The sequence below is a fragment of the Diaphorina citri genome, unplaced genomic scaffold (genome assembly GCF_000475195.1).
Source record: "Diaphorina citri unplaced genomic scaffold, Diaci psyllid genome assembly version 1.1 scaffold288, whole genome shotgun sequence".
NCBI lineage: Eukaryota > Metazoa > Arthropoda > Insecta > Hemiptera > Psyllidae > Diaphorina > Diaphorina citri.
In genome coordinates, this window is record NW_007377724.1 from 1,087 (window position 1) to 19,987 (window position 18,901).

The window sequence follows — 18,901 nt, forward strand, 5'->3', positions numbered from 1 at the left end:
GCTCTGTGCTTGGAGTTCGGGGTGCACTCAGCTTCGTGAGGACAATTGAGTAGCTACTCTAATCGAGTAGCGACATTATCAGTGTAAACAGATTATTGAAACATGGACATTAATTGCAAAGGAGGAACTTAGTAATGTTGTGATATCCATGTGGAAAAGCTCTGCTTTACCACATCCTGTCTAGTAATACGCTACAGAAGTGTGCTTTCCTCTGTTCTGTACTGAGTGAATATGAGGCGCACCATCATTTGGCATTCCGTGTAGTGCTGTATGGATTGGAAATGGCACGCCCCCCTGCCAGCACCAAACCTCTTGAGGTAAGACTCGTTTTTATAATATAATAATAGTGCCTGTTTATGCTTTGTCGACCCCGTCTGAACATGAACAATCGTCTGAACATGAACATGGCAAAGCAAAAGAAGAAGATTGCCTATTTATACTTCCCTTCCGTGTCAGTGAAACACTGCTCGAATAGGATTAAAGGGTGCCTTTACTCCAGGTAGGCTACTGTCATTATTGTGGTCCAATTCTAATAAAAGAAGATAAAAATCCGTACCTCAGTTGGGATTGAACAAGTTCTAATGATTACCTACCAGGCAAACGTCTTGACCACTACGCCACCGATGTAGGTTTTTGCCAATTTTAAGCAATCTCTTGTTGAATGAAAGAAGAAGAAAACTAAGAAGTACCTACCTACCTACTTACCACTTTACTTTCCGTGTCCTTCAGATAGGCATGTCAACCATCTTATGGCGTTAAAAGTATGGGGCTTTAAACTTTTTGCACACCCAGACCCAGAACTAACATTTGAGCTCCTTCCGTGTTTCATGTCCATGTCATAAACCTAAACCAATGAACTCATTTTAATTACCTATTGTCCATGTCCTAAAAAATAGAAGTAATTTTATTGTTATTATATGTATCTCATCTATTTTAATGTTATTCATCCAATCAGGTAAAGCTGGCCCATCAAGAATCTGAACTGGTTGGCCTTCTCAAAAGTTGTTGGGGGTTTTTTTTTTTTTTTTTTTTTTTTTTTTTTCTTAGCTCTAAATTGGCCCAGAATGAACCAGACCCTTTGTATTTAACCCTTCCCGCTACGTCCCCCCCAAGATTGTACCTCGACCGTTGTGTGCTAATTTTGCCACTCACAGTGGTGTAAAACTGTGAATTTGTATACCTACCATAAATACAGAACAACTTATGTTCTCATGTTAGTGAAATTTTCACGTTAAAAACTAAAAAAAAATGGGGTGCTACGGATTTCTTTTCGGCCTTTTAAATGTACCTCTCTAAAGTTTTGTCTTCCAATTTGGAGTTTTAACAACATATTACATAGGAATCGACTTTGATTTAACCAAATGAATATGTTTCATTATCAATTCCTTATATTGCAGGTACTATTCGAACAACCCGTATCTCAAATTTTCACGTTAAAAACTAAAAAAAAATGGGGTGCTACGGATTTCTTTTCGGCCTTTTAAATGTACCTCTCTAAAGTTTTGTCTTCAAATTTGGAGTTTTAACAACATACCTACTACATAGGAATCGACTTTGATTTAACCAAATTAATATCTTTCATTATCAATTCCTTATATTGCAGGTACTATTCGAACAACCCCTATCTGGGACTCCGTAATGCTTCAGGTCGCAGACATCATAACATGTTACTAGCTCACCGTGACTCCCCCGAGCCTCAGCAAGCCTCAGGTAAACTATTGAACCAAACAAGTGAGGTTCAAGTTTTAAATCGAGGATTTTGTGGGTCGCAGACATCATAACATGTTACTAGCTCACCGTGACTCCCCCGAGTCTCAGCAAGCCTCAGGTAAACTATTGAACCAAACAAGTGAGGTTTAAGTTTTAAATCGAGGATTTTGTATCTCTGTCCATGGATTATTATTTGTTTTAATGTCTCATTTTCTTTATTAAATAATATAAACACAAGAGGATCCTTCCTAAGCCAACACTGCTTCTAAGAAGGATTATTATTTGAAGAGGTTACGTCTCAGCAAGCCTCAGGTAAACTATTGAACCAAACAAGTGAGGTTTAAGTTTTAAATCGAGGATTTTGTATCTCTGTCCATGGATTATTATTTGTTTTAATGTCTCATTTTCTTTATTAAATAATATAAACACAAGAGGATCCCTCCTAAGCCAACACTGCTTCTAAGAAGGATTATTATTTGAAGAGGTTACGGGTTTTTTTTTACGTCCATGGATTATTATTTGTTTTAATGTCTCATTTTCTTTATTAAATAATATAAACACAAGAGGATCCTTCCTAAGCCAACACTGCTTTTAAGAAGGATTATTATTTGAAGAGGTTTGACAGAGGAACCTGTTAACTGCTAAGGTCTTATCGTTCCGATATCGAAGAGGGAAAGAAGACAGGATAGGAGAAAACCAGTCGCGTTTCGAGAACGAACATTATTCCCGAACAAAATAATTCCAATCAAAGTTCTTATGTTATGTTGTATGTTATATGAATAAAACAAAGTATCTTGTTAAAAAAAAAAAAGGTTTGACAGAGGAACCTGTAACTGCTAAGGTCTTATCGTTCCGATATCGAAGAGGGAAAGAAGACAGTATAGGAGAAAACCAGTCGCGTTTCGAGAACGAACATTATTCCTGAACAAAATAATCCCAATCAAAGTTCTTATTTAATCAGTTAATTACCGAGTATGCCAGCCTACATAAATATGTAGCTTGGAAGGTAGTGCGTCTGCCTTGAATTGTAGGTCGCGGGTTCGATTCCCGTCTGGGGCGGATTTTATCCTAAACAGGGAAGAGTGTGCATTGGGTGTTTCAAATCCAAGAGTTCCCAGAACTGCTGACATCAATAAGTCGATCTATTGTTTATTTTGCTGTTGACAACAGATATGGTTCTTCCTTTTCTCTTCGCTCTTGGGACGATAAGATTTAAATTTAAACAGTTACATTTCCATTTATAAATTTAAAAAGGGGGGGTATGGTTCTTCCTTTTCTCTTCGCTCTTGGGACGATAAGATTTAAATTTAAACAGTTACATTTCCATTTATAAATTTAAAAAGGGGGGAATGATTTTATTGTTTCCATTAAGTTTTTCTCCAAACAAGTTCCTCGCCTCTCATTCCACAGGTCTGGGTTCGAACCCGGTCGGTGTCGGGGACGGTTTGGATGCCTCGCTGGCCTCGATGTGTCTCAACCCTCCCCCCTCCCTGGCAGCCTCAGCCATGCCCTCCACCTCCTACGCCTCTAACCCGCACACGCTAAACCACGCCCACCCCGCCTCGACCAATCAAACGTCGACGAATTTGCGCAAGGAGTCGTCCCGGTTCAAGAAGCGCAACTACCCGTGCATCCCGAATCAACCCTCGGAGGCGAGCGCCCATTTCACGTTCGAACTGTCCAAGACCCTTCTTATGAAAGCAGGTGAGAGAGAAACAATCAATAACAATTTATTGATGAGCTGCCCAAAGTTACATGGACATTAATTGCAAAGGAGGCACTTAGTAATGTTGTGATATCCACAATAGTTGTGAAAAAGCTCTGCTTTACCACAAAGAATTTGAGATTTGATTTGATCTTTTTTTTTTCTCTAGGTCACCTCACACCGCCCGAGGCTGCCAGCATAGCGGACAAAGCCTCACGAGGTTGTGATCCAAACATGACGCGCGGGGCAGCCGAACTCGCCCTGTCATGCCTGCCACACGCACACGCGCTCAATCCGAATGAAATCACACGCGCCATTCTACAGTGCAAGGAACAGAGTGACCTCATGCTGGAACATGCGTGTCTGCTGGTGGAGAATGCTGCTAAGGGAGGAGGCGTGTATCCGGAGGTATGTAGAATTCTATTACCTCGGTGACATTTCTGCCCTCCTAAGAAAGAAGGCAGTATATCCAAATTTTTCAATTTTGATTTTCGTATAATTTGACACATAAGTAGAATTTTTCTGCCCTCCTAAGAAAGAAGGCAGTATATCCAAATTTTTCAATTTTGATTTTCGTATAATTTGACACATAAGTAGAATTTAAACAAAGAATTAAGAATTTGAGATTTGATTTGATCTTTTTTTTTCTCTAGGTCACCTCACACCGCCCGAGGCTGCCAGCATAGCGGACAAAGCCTCACGAGGTTGTGACCCGAACATGACGCGCGGGGCAGCCGAACTCGCCCTGTCATGCCTGCCACACGCACACGCGCTCAATCCGAATGAAATCACGCGCGCCATTCTACAGTGCAAGGAACAGAGTGACCTCATGCTGGAACATGCGTGTCTGCTGGTAGAGAATGCTGCTAAGGGAGGAGGCGTGTATCCGGAGGTATGTAGAATTCTATTACCTCAGTGACATTTCTGCCCTCCTAAGAAAAAAGGCAGTATATCCAAATTTTTCAATTTTGATTTTCGTATAATTTGACACATATAATTCAAAAAACGCATGAACAATTCTCTTGGATAACCACTAACGAAGAGACAACATGGGAAAAGGCAGTATGTGTCATATGAATTAGGTAAAGAAAAGTGCAATAAAGTCGATTCCTGAAAACTTGGGATTTTGGATATACTGCCCTTCTTCATCAGGACGCTCGCTTTAGTGGTCAAGACGCTTTCCTGTCAATCAGGAGTGCGTGGGCTCAATCCTAGCCAGGTAAATAATATAGTGTTAACCAGAGAAATAATACATGCTATCCAGGGTAACAATAGAGTCCTAATGACTAACTAACTAACTAACTAACTAACTAACCAGATTTACAATTTTATTAGTCTTCTTCATCTTTTTCTTCGCCTTTTCCCGTGTACAGACGGGGTCGGCGTTTTTCGTCAGCCTCTCAATCAGCCCTAACTGGTAGAGGGTACTGTAACAACGAAGGTCTTATTGTCCCGAAATCGAAAAGAAGAAAGACAGGATAGGAGAAAGCCAGCCGTTCCGAGAACGAAACTTTTCTGTTTAGGATGAAGTTCGCCCCGGGCGGGAATCGAACCTGCGATCTAACGCTTAAAAAAGGCGTGCTACCTTTCAAGCTAATAGGCTGGCGTCAATAGAGGTTTAACCGTCATTGTATAGCTGCCAAGGTCTTCAGTGACGGGGTTTTACCCTCCATTCGCTGATTCGCTACCATTCTCTTCACATTATCGTTGGTTTATCTCATATTTCAGCAACCTGCCTACACGACACAGCTGTTTAGTATGCGGGTAAATCCTCACCAACATCCTCAACATCATCCTGCTATGTTCACCACCATGCAGGTAAGTCTAGACTAGGGGTCACCAACATCCTCAACATCATCCTGCTATGTTCACCACCATGCAGGTAAGTCTAGACTAGGGGATGCTGGTTCGATTTCCGGCCACATATTCTTTTAACTTATCCTAAAAATATACGAAGAACTCAACTATTTTTGTACCAATACCTGAGTGGTGCAGTAGACCAACCGGAATGGTGTAATGACTGTCGTGGTTACTAGGAATCTGGAGCTTTTTAGCTCGAGTCCTAGTTCAATTCGGTATGAAGTTTAGCGTTAGCGGGGAACTTTTTTTTATCAAAAATATCTTACCCTCCCTCCATTTCCCGATCTTCCTCCAAAGTTCAATACTAATGTCCCCCTATTTAACCCATTAGGTGTCGGATGGCTAAAAAACGCATGAATAATTCTCTTGGATAACCACTAACGAAGAGACAACATGGGAAAAGGCAGTATGTGTCATATGAATTAGGTAAAAAAAAGTGCAATAAAGTCGATTCCTGAAAACTTGGGATTTTGGATATACTGCCTTCTTCATTAGAACGCTCGCTTTAGTGGTCAAGACGCTTTCCTGTCAATGAGGAGTGCGTGGGTTCAATCCCCTGTGCTTAATTCAAAAGACCACTTAAAAAAAAAAAAAAAAAAAAAAAAAGAAGAAGAAGCACAGACAGACCTTGTGTCAGTTTTTGAGGTCATACCCTTTTTATTTTAATCGATAAACGGTTTTTGTTAAAAGCACGAGCCAGAGCACAAAACTGTGATCCGAATACACCTGAGACCCAATTTCCAAAATTTAGTTTTGATATACGAGTATTTTTTTCAAGATATGTTCTTTTAAAGGGGTTCGAACCCGGGGTTTTGCAGAAGGCATGGCTTGCTGGCACTTTACTCTTGGTTTAACCGGTGCCTTCCTTGTTATTTGTAGGCGGGAACGCGTCTACATCTCTGTTCACTCAGCCGTCCCCCTCCACCCCTCATCACGGCTCACACAGAGGTCTGCACATGTGTGCGTTCCAGTTGGGCCTGTACGCGTTGGGTCTACACAACTGTGTGTCCCATAACTGGCTGTCCCGTACTTACTCCAGCCATGTGTCCTGGCTCTCGGGTCAAGCGATGGAGCTTGGGACACCGGCCATTCTGTTTCTTATTGATACTTGGGAAGGTAAGGAAATATAGATATACTGCGTCCCAGTTGGGTCTACATAACTGTGTGTCACATAACTGGCTGTCCCGGGAGCTTGGGACACCGGCCATTCTGTTTCTTATTGATACTTGGGAAGGTAAGGAAATATAGATATACTGCGTCCCAGTTGGGTCTACACAACTTTGTGTCCCATAACTACTTACTCCAGCCATGGTAAGGAAAAATACGTGGTCACTTGATCGCGATAAAAGAAAAATAATATGTAGCCTCCGTGGGCGAGTATCACACTAGGCTTGCACGCAGGAGGCCCGAGTTCGATTCCCGGCGGAGCCGAAGTTTTTTCGGCTCTGTGCTTGGAGTTCGGGGTGCACTCAGCTTCGTGAGGACAATTGAGTAGCTCAGTGTAAAAAGATTATTGAAACATGGACATTAATTGCAAAGGAGGCACTTAGTAATGTTGTGATATCCACAATAGTTGTGAAAAAGCTCTGCTTTACCACAAAGAATTTACGCTGGCTGGATTCATTCTCGATGCCCTCACCACAACAGGTAAGAAAAACATTTTTAACGATGAAGAACATACTATGGGATGGGTAATTGGGTATGCACGACACAGGCCGTACGAGCCTATTGTAGGAGTTGTTTCATTGCTACGAAAAAAACGGTGGTGAAACATTTTTTTTTTTTCTTTTTTCAAGTAATCAAACCATGTTTTCATTAGGTTGGATGATAGACACTTTACTTCGCCACCTTATTTTTGCTCTATGAAAGAAGGGCCATTCTTGGATTAAGCTCTCTAAAAAAATATGTGTATAAAATTTCCGCCTCACCCGGGATTCGAACCTAGTACCTCCAGGTTGAGAATCAGTGCATTTTTGAATAGATAACATCATAAACTAAATATCTCTCGTCCTATCATTATTCTACATATTTTAATTCTGTTCACATACATGTAAGACCTTAGACTGCAGAAGTAAAGGTCCTTTTTAGTCTCATTCTGGCAGTATAAACAGGGTATATTAAGAAGATTGCCTATTTATACTTCCCTTCCGTGTCAGTGAAACACTGCTCGAATAGGACTAAAGAGTGCCTTTACTCCAGCAGGTAGGCTACTGTCATTATTGTGGTCCAATTTTAATAAAAGAAGATAAAAATCCGTACCTCAGTTGGGATTGAACAAGTTCTAATGATTACCTACCAGGCAAACGTCTTGACCACTACGCCACCGATGTAGGTTTTTGCCAATTTTAAGCAATCTCTTGTTGAATGAAAGCAGAAGAAGAAAACTAAGAAGTACCTACCTACTTTTACTTTCCGTGTCCGTCAGATAGGCATGCCATCCATCTTATGGCGTTGAAAGTATGGGGGTTTAAACTTTTTGCACACCCAGACCCAGAAATAACATTTGAGCTCCTTCCGTGTTTCATGTCCATGTCCTAAACCTAAACCAATGAACTCATTTTAATTACCTATTGTCCATGTCCTAAAAAATAGAAGTAATTTTATTGTTAATATATCTCATTTATTTTAATGTTATTCATCCAATCAGGTGAAGCTAGCCCATCAAGAATCTGAACTGGTTGGCCTTCTCAAAAGAATACCTTTAGGTCCGGCCGAGTTGGATATAATTCGAGACCGGGCTACTCAACTTAAAGATGGCGTCCTGAGATCTCGAGGTGATGCTCTGTTGCCCATTACGCTGGCTGGATTCATTCTCGATGCCCTCACCACAACAGGTAAGAAAAACATTTTTAACGATGAAGAACATACTATGGGATGGGTAAACGAGTACAAATTTTTGTCGATGGTGGGATTCGAACCTGGGACCTTCTGCATGGCAAGCAAGCGCGTTACCACTGGACCATTATTATGGCGTCAAATTCTCAAATAATTCAGGATAAAATTCCATAACTAGGCTGGGATTGAACCCACGCCCTCCTCTTTACCAGGTGAGTGTCTTGACTACTACGCCACCGAGGCAGGGTATGTTTTAAAATTAATTTAACATGGGGAAAAAATGTACTTAAATACGGCCCTGGTACAAGTGTAAAACTGTTTAAGTGAAACAAATTGATTAAGAAAGAGGATAATGCGGATGGAATTTTCTACCAGGAATAAGATTGCTAACAAACTGTTTCGGTTTCTTCAAATGGATAGCTATTATTGTATGACTGTTTGTTGACGTTTGGATAGAATTTTGTAAATAGCTTTTGAACAATTTTTATCGGTCTGCTTGACTTGAAATTTAACATAAATGTGTATTCAACCTATCAAACCAAATTCACCACACTTTAGGACTTAAGTACGATATGAAATCATCAAGTTTTTCTTATTAAAAAAAATCCACTTTATTTGTTTCGCAGATTCTGTTTGCAAGAGCAGAAGGCTTGCATGCTCACGGCCATAGCAAGGAGGCTTGTAAGCTAGGAGTCAGATTAGCAGAGGAGTTGCTGGCTAACCCTCCCAACCTGACTATTGCTGAAACACCTCCCACTGTATGCAAGGTAAGTGTGACACATTGGGTTAAAGAGAGCACAGAAGTTGTTGTTTAAGAGGTTTGATAGAGAGAACTATAACCGCCAAGGTCTCATCGTCCCGAAATCGAAGAGGGAGGAAAGACAGGATAGAAGAAAACCAGCTTTTCCGTGAACGAACATTATCTGTTGAGGATAAAATCTACCCCGGGCGGGAATCGAACTATCTCGACCTAGTGCTTATGAGGCAGACGCTACCCTCCATGCTAACTACCCTTACAACATCGATGGTTTAGCAGTTCTGTGTGTGCGCGGTCAACTCGATTATCTCCCCGTTCGTTCTGCACGATGTGGCGTTCGAGGCGGCACATTATCTCAGCAGGTGAGTGACACCGATTCGATTCCCAGAGACGACAAAAAAAAAATGCGCTTGTTTTTTCTTGGACCTCTTCTTTTCTCTTGAGGCCAGCCAATTACTACAGGTAGACCTGATCAGGTGTCAGGTATACCTGATCAGGTGTAAGGTCTACCCGATCAGGTGTCAGGTCTACCTGATAGTGTGTGTGTGCTCATCAGGTTTCAGATAGACCATCAACCCTCGGAGGCGAGCGCCCATTTCACGTTCGAACTGTCCAAGACCCTTCTTATGAAAGCAGGTGAGAGAGAAACAATCAATGGTTAAAGAGTAGAAGAGAGCACAGAAGTTCTTGTTTAAGAGGTTTGATAGAGAGAACTATAACCGCCAAGGTCTCATCGTCCCGAAATCGAAGAGAGAAGAAAGACAGGATAGAAGAAAACCAGCTTTTCCGTGAACGAACATTATCTGGTGAGGATAAAATCCACCCCTGGCAGCATACTACTCATCAATAGATGAAGTAATTGCGTATAAATATATCTACAGGGTGCGCCAGAAAAACACTGACAACGGCTCAGGGTATGTAGATCTCATCATTTCCAACAAGGTTCTGTGGGTCATTTTCCTAACTTCGGTTTCGTTTCCGAGAAAAGTCCAAAAAACCACTTGAAAAAAAAAAGCACAGACCTTGTGTCAGTTTTTGAGGTCATAACTTTTTTATTTTAATCGATAAACGGTTTCTGTTAAAAGAACGAGCCAGAGCACCGTCTACATCTCTGTTCACTCAGCCGTCCCCCTCCACCCCTCATCACGGCTCACACAGAGGTCTGCACATGTGTGCGTTCCAGTTGGGTCTGTACGCGTTGGGTCTACACAACTGTGTGTCGTGCGCTTACTTGGGTGATGTATCAAAGTCATAGAGCAGGAAAAATGAGGACTAACGGAATTTTTCTTTTTCTTCTACGACTTCTAGATGCCGAGATAAAGCGATTAAAAAAATGTCGGTAAATCGTGAACTTTGACGTCACGGCATACGCTCCCGTAGGCGATGACGTCACATCAAATGTCCCGAGCAAAGCTCCCTCGCAGGCAACACATTAATGTGTTTGTGCGCATACGTTTCTGCGCAGTTCTTTCTGCTCCTCCACTAGTAATACGCTACAGAAGTGTGCTTTCCTTTGTACTTACTGAGGTCTACAGTACAGTGACCCACTAATGTATTTACATTGTTTTTGTATTCTAGCAAGGGGGAAGGCGACGGAACAAACACATCAATCCAGCCTCCTGGCATCAAGTGAGCGTCCTGTCTAGTAATACGTTACAGAAGTGTGCTTTCCTCTGTTCTGTACTGAGTGAATATGAGGCGCACCATCATTTGGCATTCCGTGTGGTGCTGTATGGATTGGAAATGGCACGCCCCCCTGCCAGCACCAAACCTCTTGAGGTAAGACAGGTTTTAATAATGTTGCCTATTTGACTATTTATACTTTATGTCAACCTCGTCTGAACATGAACATGGCAAAGCAAAAGAAGAAGATTGCCTATTTATACTTCCCTTCCGTGTCAGTGAAACACTGCTCGAATAGGACTAAAGAGTGCCTTTACTCCAGCAGGTAGGCAGGTAGGCTACTGTCATTATTGTGGTCCAATTCTAATAAAAGAAGATAAAAATCCGTACCTCAGTTGGGGTTGAACAAGTTCTAATGATTACCCTGTTATGTTGTATGTTATATGAATAAAACAAAGTATCTTGTTAAAAAAAAAAAAGGTTTGACAGAGGAACCTGTAACTGCTAAGGTCTGATCGTTCCGATATCAAAGAGGGAAAGAAGACAGTATAGGAGAAAACCAGTCGCGTTTCAAGAACGAACATTATTCCCGAACAAAATAATTCCAATCAAAGTTCTTGTTTAATCAGTTAATTATCGAGTATGCCAGCCTACATAATTATGTAGCTTGGAAGGTAGTGCGTCTGCCTTGAATTGTAGGTCGCGGGTTCGATTCCCGTCCGGGGCGGATTTTATCCTAAACAGGGAAGAGTGTGCACTGGGTGTTTCAAATCCAAGAGTTCCCAGAACGGCTGACATCAATATGTCGATCTATTGTTTATTTTGCTGTTGACAACAGATATGGTTCTTCCTTTTCTCTTCGCTCTTGGGACGATAAGATTTAAATTTAAACTGTTACATTTCCATTTATAAATTTAAAAAAGGGGGGAATGATTTTCTAGTTTCCATTCAGTTTTTCTCCAAACAAGTTCCTCGCCTCTCATTCCACAGGTCTGGGTTCGAATCCGGTCGGTGTCGGGGACGGTTTGGACGCCTCGCTGGCCTCGATGTGTCTCAACCCTCCCCCCTCCCTGGCAGCCTCAGCCATGCCCTCCACCTCCTACGCCTCTAACCCGCACACGCTAAACCACGCCCACCCCGCCTCGACCAATCAAACGTCGACAAATTTGCGCAAGGAGTCGTCCCGATGTGTCTCAACCCTCCCCCCTCCCTGGCAGCCTCAGCCATGCCCTCCACCTCCTACGCCTCTAACCCGCACACGCTAAACCACGCCCATCCCGCCTCGACCAATCAAACGTCGACGAATTTGCGCAAGGAGTCGTCCCGGTTCAAGAAGCGCAACTACCCGTGTATCCCGAATCAACCCTCGGAGGCGAGCGCCCATTTCACGTTCGAACTGTCCAAGACCCTTCTTATGAAAGCAGGTAAGAGAGAGAAACAATCAATTTATTGATGAGCTGCCCAAAGTCTGGGTTGCCAGATGACACAGCATACTACTCATCAATAGATGAAGTAATTGCGTATAAATATATCTACAGGGTGCGCCAGAAAAACACTGACAACGGCTCAGGGTAGGTAGATCTCATCAACAAGGTTCTGTGGGTCATTTTCCTAACTTCGGTTTCGTTTTCGAGAAAAGTCCAAAAAACCACTTAAAAAAAAAAAAGAAAAGGACAGACCTTGTGTCAGTGAAATCGAAAGACAGGATAGAAGGAAGGCAGAAATTCAGTCGCTGGGAGAAATTCAGCAGCTGTCGAAATAAACCATTCGTCTGCGAAAGCGACACGTGTAATAATGGTAAGAATTTCTTATTATTTTTTCTCTTTAAGTGGCTACTTTCTGTTTCATATATTTATATTGTGTGTTTTCTTCCATTTTCAGAGAGTCCATGTCCAAGTTTCTGTCGCGTAATGATCTCCTATCTTCCCGTACTAGAGATGATGATGGTGTGAGATCCAGTGTGTCGAGTGAAGGATTTTGCGAAAATAATGAGCCGGAGGATTCCTCATTGCTCCCTACAGATGAGAGCGACTCCCAGGAAGGAGGTAAGAGAATAGAATAGAATGTACTTTGTTTCTTTCAGAATTAAACTGAAAATCTTTACTCCTGTAGACTCCTAGGAAGGAGGTAATGTCGGAGGAAACAGTAGTTCCTTATTTCAGTCATTACTTAATTATTATTACTTTCTATTTTATTTATTTTATTATTATTTTACTTTTGTATCAAATCATGAATCCCTGTGGCGAAGCAGAGAGCTTCTTCACAACCTTAAGGGGTATTACTAAGTGCCTCCTTTACTATTTATTTTCATCTACTCCTATCATCAATTTACTCTTTTAATTCCGCTACTGGTTGCTATTCGATTAAAGTAGCTACTCACTTGTCCTCGCGAGGCTGAGTGCACCCCGAAATCAAAGCACAGAGCCGAAAAAACTTCGACCCACGTGTCCGAAGCTGAACATCCTCTCTTGTGTGAGGGCACGAGGCGACAGGTAAAAAAATGCTTTCTTTTTCCTTTCCTTTTTTTTCTTAAGAAGTTTGAACGAGGGAACTGGAACTCACGATTTCTTATCGTCCCAAAATCGAAGAGAGAAGAAACAGGATAGGAGAAAGTCACTACTTTTTGAAGAAGTTTGATAGAGGGAACTGTAACTAGTGAGGTGTTATCGTTTCGAAGTGAGAAACACAGGATAAGAAGAAGAGGAAGTCACTGAAGTCAGCCATTGCGAGAACAAACCCTATCTGATTCGAATAAAGTTCGCCTCGGGCGGAAATCGAACTCGCGACCTCGCACTTACAAGACAAACGTGCTACCATCCAAGGAGTCCAGTGGAGTGGAACATATCATATGTCTTCAGGCACACTCCATTTGTCAAAGGTCCAAGTTTACCTTGCCCTTGGGATCAATTTAATTTGAAGGTCTCAAGCTAGTTTTGAGTAAGCGGGTAGCTTGTCTAAATTCGCAGAGAATACTAACGTGCGTACAGAGAATACTAACATGGTTTTGTTTCTCCCACAGAGAGGAGAGCTGGCTGTAACATTGTTAGTTCAGTACAAGGATGAGCCGGTTAAGATCGCCAGGATCATGGATAAGCTATTGGACCGTGAAGTACATCAGTTGATCAAAACCCCTGTGGTTCCTTGGTAAGAAATCGCACGATTTCTTATCGTCCCAAAATCGAAGAGAGAAGAAACAGGATAGGAGAAAGTCACTACTTTTTGAAGAAGTTTGATAGAGGGAACTATAACTACTGAGGTGTTATCGTTCCAAAATCGAAGTGAGAAACACAGGATAAGAAGAAGAGGAAGTCAGCCGTTGCGAAAACAAACCTTATCTGATTCGAATAAAGTTCGCCTCGGGCGGAAATTGAACTCGCGACCTCGCTCTTACAAGACAAACGTGCTACTCTCCAAGGGGTCCAGTGGAGTGGAACACATCATATGTCTTCAGGCACACTCCATTTGTGAAAGGTCCAAGTTTACCTTGTCAATTTAAAAAAAAAAAAAAAAAATAAGCTGTGAGCTGTGAATCTTTTCAAAATAAAATAGTTTCATAGTATCTAATGCATTTAAAAACGATTTAGTTCATACTACATGTAGTAATCTATTTTATTTCCATGTCCCCCAGGTGTTATTCCAAGTGGCCAAGTACTGGTTCGAGCTGTACCTTCGTCAGGCCCCGCCGGGGACGGACCAGGCCCCTTTCCTCGACTTCGACCCCACGCCGCCCCCCGAGGAAATCACCCCTGCCCCTCCGCCGCCCCTCATCGAACAAACGCCGCCCCAGTTCCATCATCCGATGTATTTGGCGGCTCCTCCGTACAGTATTATACCGACGCATTGGCCCCCTCCTCATCAGATGTACTTGAGCTCGCCCCCCGCCTTCCAGTATCCACCTCATAGTGCTAACCAGGTAAATAATATAGTGTTAACCAGAGAAATAATACATGCTATCCAGGGTAACAATAGAGTCCTAATGACTAATTAACTAACCAGACTTACAATTTCATTAAAGTCTTCTTCATCTTTTTCTTCGCCTTTTCCCGTGTACAGACGGGGTCGGCGTTTTTCGTCAGCCTCCCAATCAGCCCCAACTGGTAGAGGGTACTGTAACAACGAAGGTCTTATTGTCCCGAAATCGAAAAGAAGAAAGACAGGATAGGAGAAAGTCAGCCGTTCCGAGAACGAAACTTTTCTGTTTAGGATGCGGGAATCGAACCTGCGATCTATCGCTTAAAAAGAAGGCGTGCTACCTTTCAAGCTAACAGGCTAGCGTCAATAGAGGTTTAACCGTCATTGTATAGCTGCCAAGGTCTGTAGTGACGGGGTTTTACCCTCCATTCGCTGATTCGCTACCATTCTCTTCACATTATCATTGGTTTATCTCATATTTCAGCAACCTGCCTACACGACACAGCTGTTTAGTATGCGGGTAAATCCTCACCAACATCCTCAACATCATCCTGCTATGTTCACCACCATGCAGGTAAGTCTAGACTAGGGAATGCTGGTTCGATTTCCGGCCACACATTCTTTTAACTTATCCTAAAAATATACGAAGAACTCAACTATTTTTGTACCAATAGTCATTCTGGCAGTTTAAGCAGGGTATTTGTATTTGGCCCCGATTCGGTATCATACACTGAAAAAAAACTAGGGTCTTTGAAGCACAACTGAGTTCCGAAACCACCGAACTCCAGGCTCGAAGTCCATCTTGTAAACGACACCACCAAGGTTTGTTACAACTTCCCTATTTTCACTAACTAGTTTGGTGAAATAATATTAGTTCAGATAAGTTTATATTATGTGATTATTGGTTCAACTACAGGTATGTACATACCTAAGTCGCTTTAAAGTTATCGTATTTTGTTTTTCGCACGCTTTGCTAAATCTAAAAACATGATAAAAGAACATGGCGTCTATATCGACATGGGTTTGCGCTATGGGGATTATTATGGGAAGGATGCGAAATCTCTCTATTATAAACCAAATTTTCCTTTTCTCCTCTAGATCCATACCTCGGCTGGGATTGAACCCACGCCCTCCTGTTTACCAGGCGAGCGCCTTGACCACTACACCACCGAGGCAATGTAGTGGTTTTTCAGGTAAGCTTATATTATGTGGTTATTAGTTCAACTAATAAGTGACCTCATTGTAAACCGAATTTTTCTCATTGCTCTTCTAGATCCAAGTCGTGTAAGAAAGACCTCTGGCAACAAATACAAACGGCTCTTCAAAACAACTCCAAGTGACATAAGTGGGAGCTCAGTTGAGCGGCCATCTATATTTCAACCTAGGACAGCGGCCATCTTGATTTTCAGCCTGGGACAGCGGCCATTTTGATTTTCAACCTGGGACAGCGGCCATCTTGATTTTCAACCTGGGACAGCGGCCATTTTGATTTTCAACCTCGGACAGCGGCCATTTTGATTTTCAACCTCGGATAGCGGCCATCTTGATTTTCAACCTAGGACGGCGGCAATTTTGATTTTCAACCTGGTACTCGACTATGGGACAGCGGCCATTTTGATTTTCAACCTGGGACAGCGGCCATCTTGATTTTCAACCTGGGACAGCGGCCATTTTGATTTTCAACCTTGGACAGCGGCCATCTTGATTTTCAACCTAGGACGGCGGCCATTTTGATTTTCAACCTGGTACTCGACTCTAGTTAAATAAAATATTTCAAATAATCTATATTTAAGTAGGATCAAATTTAAATTAATTTAACAGACATTAATTCAATTTTCAACACACAAGACTTGTTTTAATTTATTTATTTATGTACTTATAATATAATGAACTCTTCTCTCATATTATTTATATTAAATCAAATAGGTTTTTATTTAATTTATTGATTTTTTTTTCTTTTGAAAAATAATTCTACTTATGAAGAACTGTATTCTTTAAGTTTTTTACTTTCTATTACCTACCTCAAATATGAACAGTGGAACCCTGGCAGGTGCTATGGGCTATAAATTGAACTTTTATCTCGTCAGGAAATGAATAACTTTTAGAGATGAGTCGAGAGTTTTTTACTTTCTATTACCTACCTCAAATATGAACAGTGGAACCCTGGCAGGTGCTATGGGCTATAAATTGAACTTTTACCTCGTCAGGAAATGAATAACTTTTAGAGAGTCGAGAAATTAGACCGATAAAATTAGAATATTATTCCTTGAGGTAATAGGAAGTTTGTGTGCTTTTCATAGATTTATTTATTACTAGAAAATTACAAAGACTTGATATAAATGGCAACACAAACTGTACTCTTTCATTGAATCCATCAATTTAGTTTGAACCAATTTATTGATTACTATTCAGAAGAAAGAAAAAAAAATCACGTCTTAATCACAATGGTTTTCATTTTGACTTTTTTTTACTTATTTATACCTACTGATGAAAAGTAGGTACCCATGCATGCATCTAGAACTGGTAGCTCTAAAAATGACATTAAATAATATCTACTAATTTAGTATACCAATATATTATCTTGGTAAACAAACGCCAACTTGAAAAAAGATTTGTGAACCAACATGAACTAATAACTGGAAAAATAAGGTAAAAATATTCAGTCTTTTTAAGTTTCTCACTTAGAATTTTTCTAGGCTATGTAGATTATTATAGAACTTCATTTGTCAGGTATATCGTAAGTAAATGTATCGTTATTATTTCCCATGCATTGTTATCATAGTAGGGATTACATTGGACCTCTTGGCATAATGTAGTATTTGAATCATTACCGACAGTATAAATGCGATATATATTTATGTACTTATAATATAATGAACTCTTCTCTCATATTATTTATATTAAATCAAATAGGTTTTTATTTAATTTATTGATTTTTTTCTTTTGAAAAATAATTCTACTTATGAAAAACTGTATTCTTTAAGTTTTTTACTTTCTATTACCTACCTCAAATATGAACAGTGGAACCCTGGCAGGTGCTATGGGCTATAAATTGAACTTTTACCTCGTCAAGAAAGGAATGACTTTTAGAGAGTCAAGAAATTAGACCGATTAAATTAGAATATTATTCCTTGAGGTAATAGGAAGTTTGTGTGCTTTTTATAGATTTATTTATTACTAGAAAATTACAAAGACTTGATATAAATGGCAACACAAGCTCAACACTTTCATTGAATAATCAACTTTGAATCCATCAATTTAGTTTGAACCAATTTATTGATTACTATTCAGACGAAAGAAAAAAAATCATGTCTTAATCTCAATGGTTTTCATTTTGACTTTTTTTTTACTTATTTATACCTACTGATAAAAAGTAGGTACCCATGCATGCATGCATGCATGCATGCATGTAGAACTGGTAGCTCTAAAAATGACATTAAATAATATCTACTAATTTAGTATACCAATATATCTTGGTAAACAAATGCCAACTTGAAAAAAGATTTGTGAACCAACATGAACTAATAACTGGAAAAATAAGGTAAAAATATTTAGTCTTTTTAAGTTTCTCACTTGGAATTTTTCTAGGCTATGTAGATTATTATAAAAATTCATTTGTCAGGTATATCGTAAGTATCTAAATGTATCGTTATTATTTCCCATGCATTGTTATCACTTCTTGGTAGGCATTATGCTAAACCTCTTGGCAAAATGAAGTATTTAAATCATAGCCGACAGTATAAATACGATATATGAAATTAAACAAAACAAATGTTAGTAACAACATAAAATTCGACACATATGGAAAAAAAAATGTAGCAGTTTCCATTTATTATTTTTTCAACGTGTATAGTATAAAGTATAACACAACATAAAATTGATATAATAAATACATAGTAGGTATACCTATCCGTAAAAGTATCTACTTTTGCCATGGATGGGGATATAATAATGCATGGGAGAGAACGAATATGTCCCCCCCTTTTTCAACGTGTATAGTATAAAGTATAACACAACATAAAATTGATATAATAAATACATAGTAGGTATACCTATCCGTAAAAGTATCTGCTTTTGCCATGGGTGGGGATATAATAATGCATGGGAGAGAACGAATATTTCCCCCCCTTCAATTCTTGTCCTCTGTGAGGTACTTAGACAATTCCCCCTCCCTCTTCAGCTTCTATCCTTTCCCTTTATCTTTAAGGTAATACTTGAGATCAAATTCAGATGTAAAATTCTACGCTATGTATTTTCTTGCAAAGAAAAATAATCAGGTACCTCCTACTTAGTGGTACTTTGAAAATTATTGTAGGTAAAAATATACCTATTTTATAAATAACTATTAAATACTGTCATGAATTCATAAGCAACATCAGGTACTGTGTACTTTTGTATTATCTGTTATTATTTTATTATTTATGTCATCTATTTATTTTTATGTATTATTTTTAATGAATTTTATTCTATACAAGGCTCGATTGTCAGCATGAATGATT

The 18,901-nt window shown here is 40.2% G+C and overlaps 1 protein-coding gene and 1 long non-coding RNA gene across 2 annotated transcripts in view; both read left to right on the forward strand.

The window, feature by feature from the left end:
* The window catches only part of LOC113466534 (zinc finger SWIM domain-containing protein 8-like), a 15,398-nt gene extending 407 nt beyond the window's left edge, over positions 1 to 14,991 (forward strand). The window contains exons 2-4 of the mRNA XM_026822044.1: positions 4,069 to 4,307; positions 14,119 to 14,403; positions 14,887 to 14,991. Coding sequence (XP_026677845.1) covers positions 4,069 to 4,307; positions 14,119 to 14,403; positions 14,887 to 14,991 — 629 coding nt within the window. The remainder of the gene's footprint in view (positions 1 to 4,068; positions 4,308 to 14,118; positions 14,404 to 14,886) is intronic.
* Positions 14,992 to 16,271: 1,280 nt separating this feature from the next.
* LOC113466537 lies at positions 16,272 to 17,239 on the forward strand. Its single transcript, XR_003390910.1, has 2 exons — positions 16,272 to 16,520; positions 16,637 to 17,239. It is a non-coding gene; the product is annotated as an uncharacterized LOC113466537 (long non-coding RNA).
* The last annotated feature ends 1,662 nt before the right edge of the window (positions 17,240 to 18,901 follow it).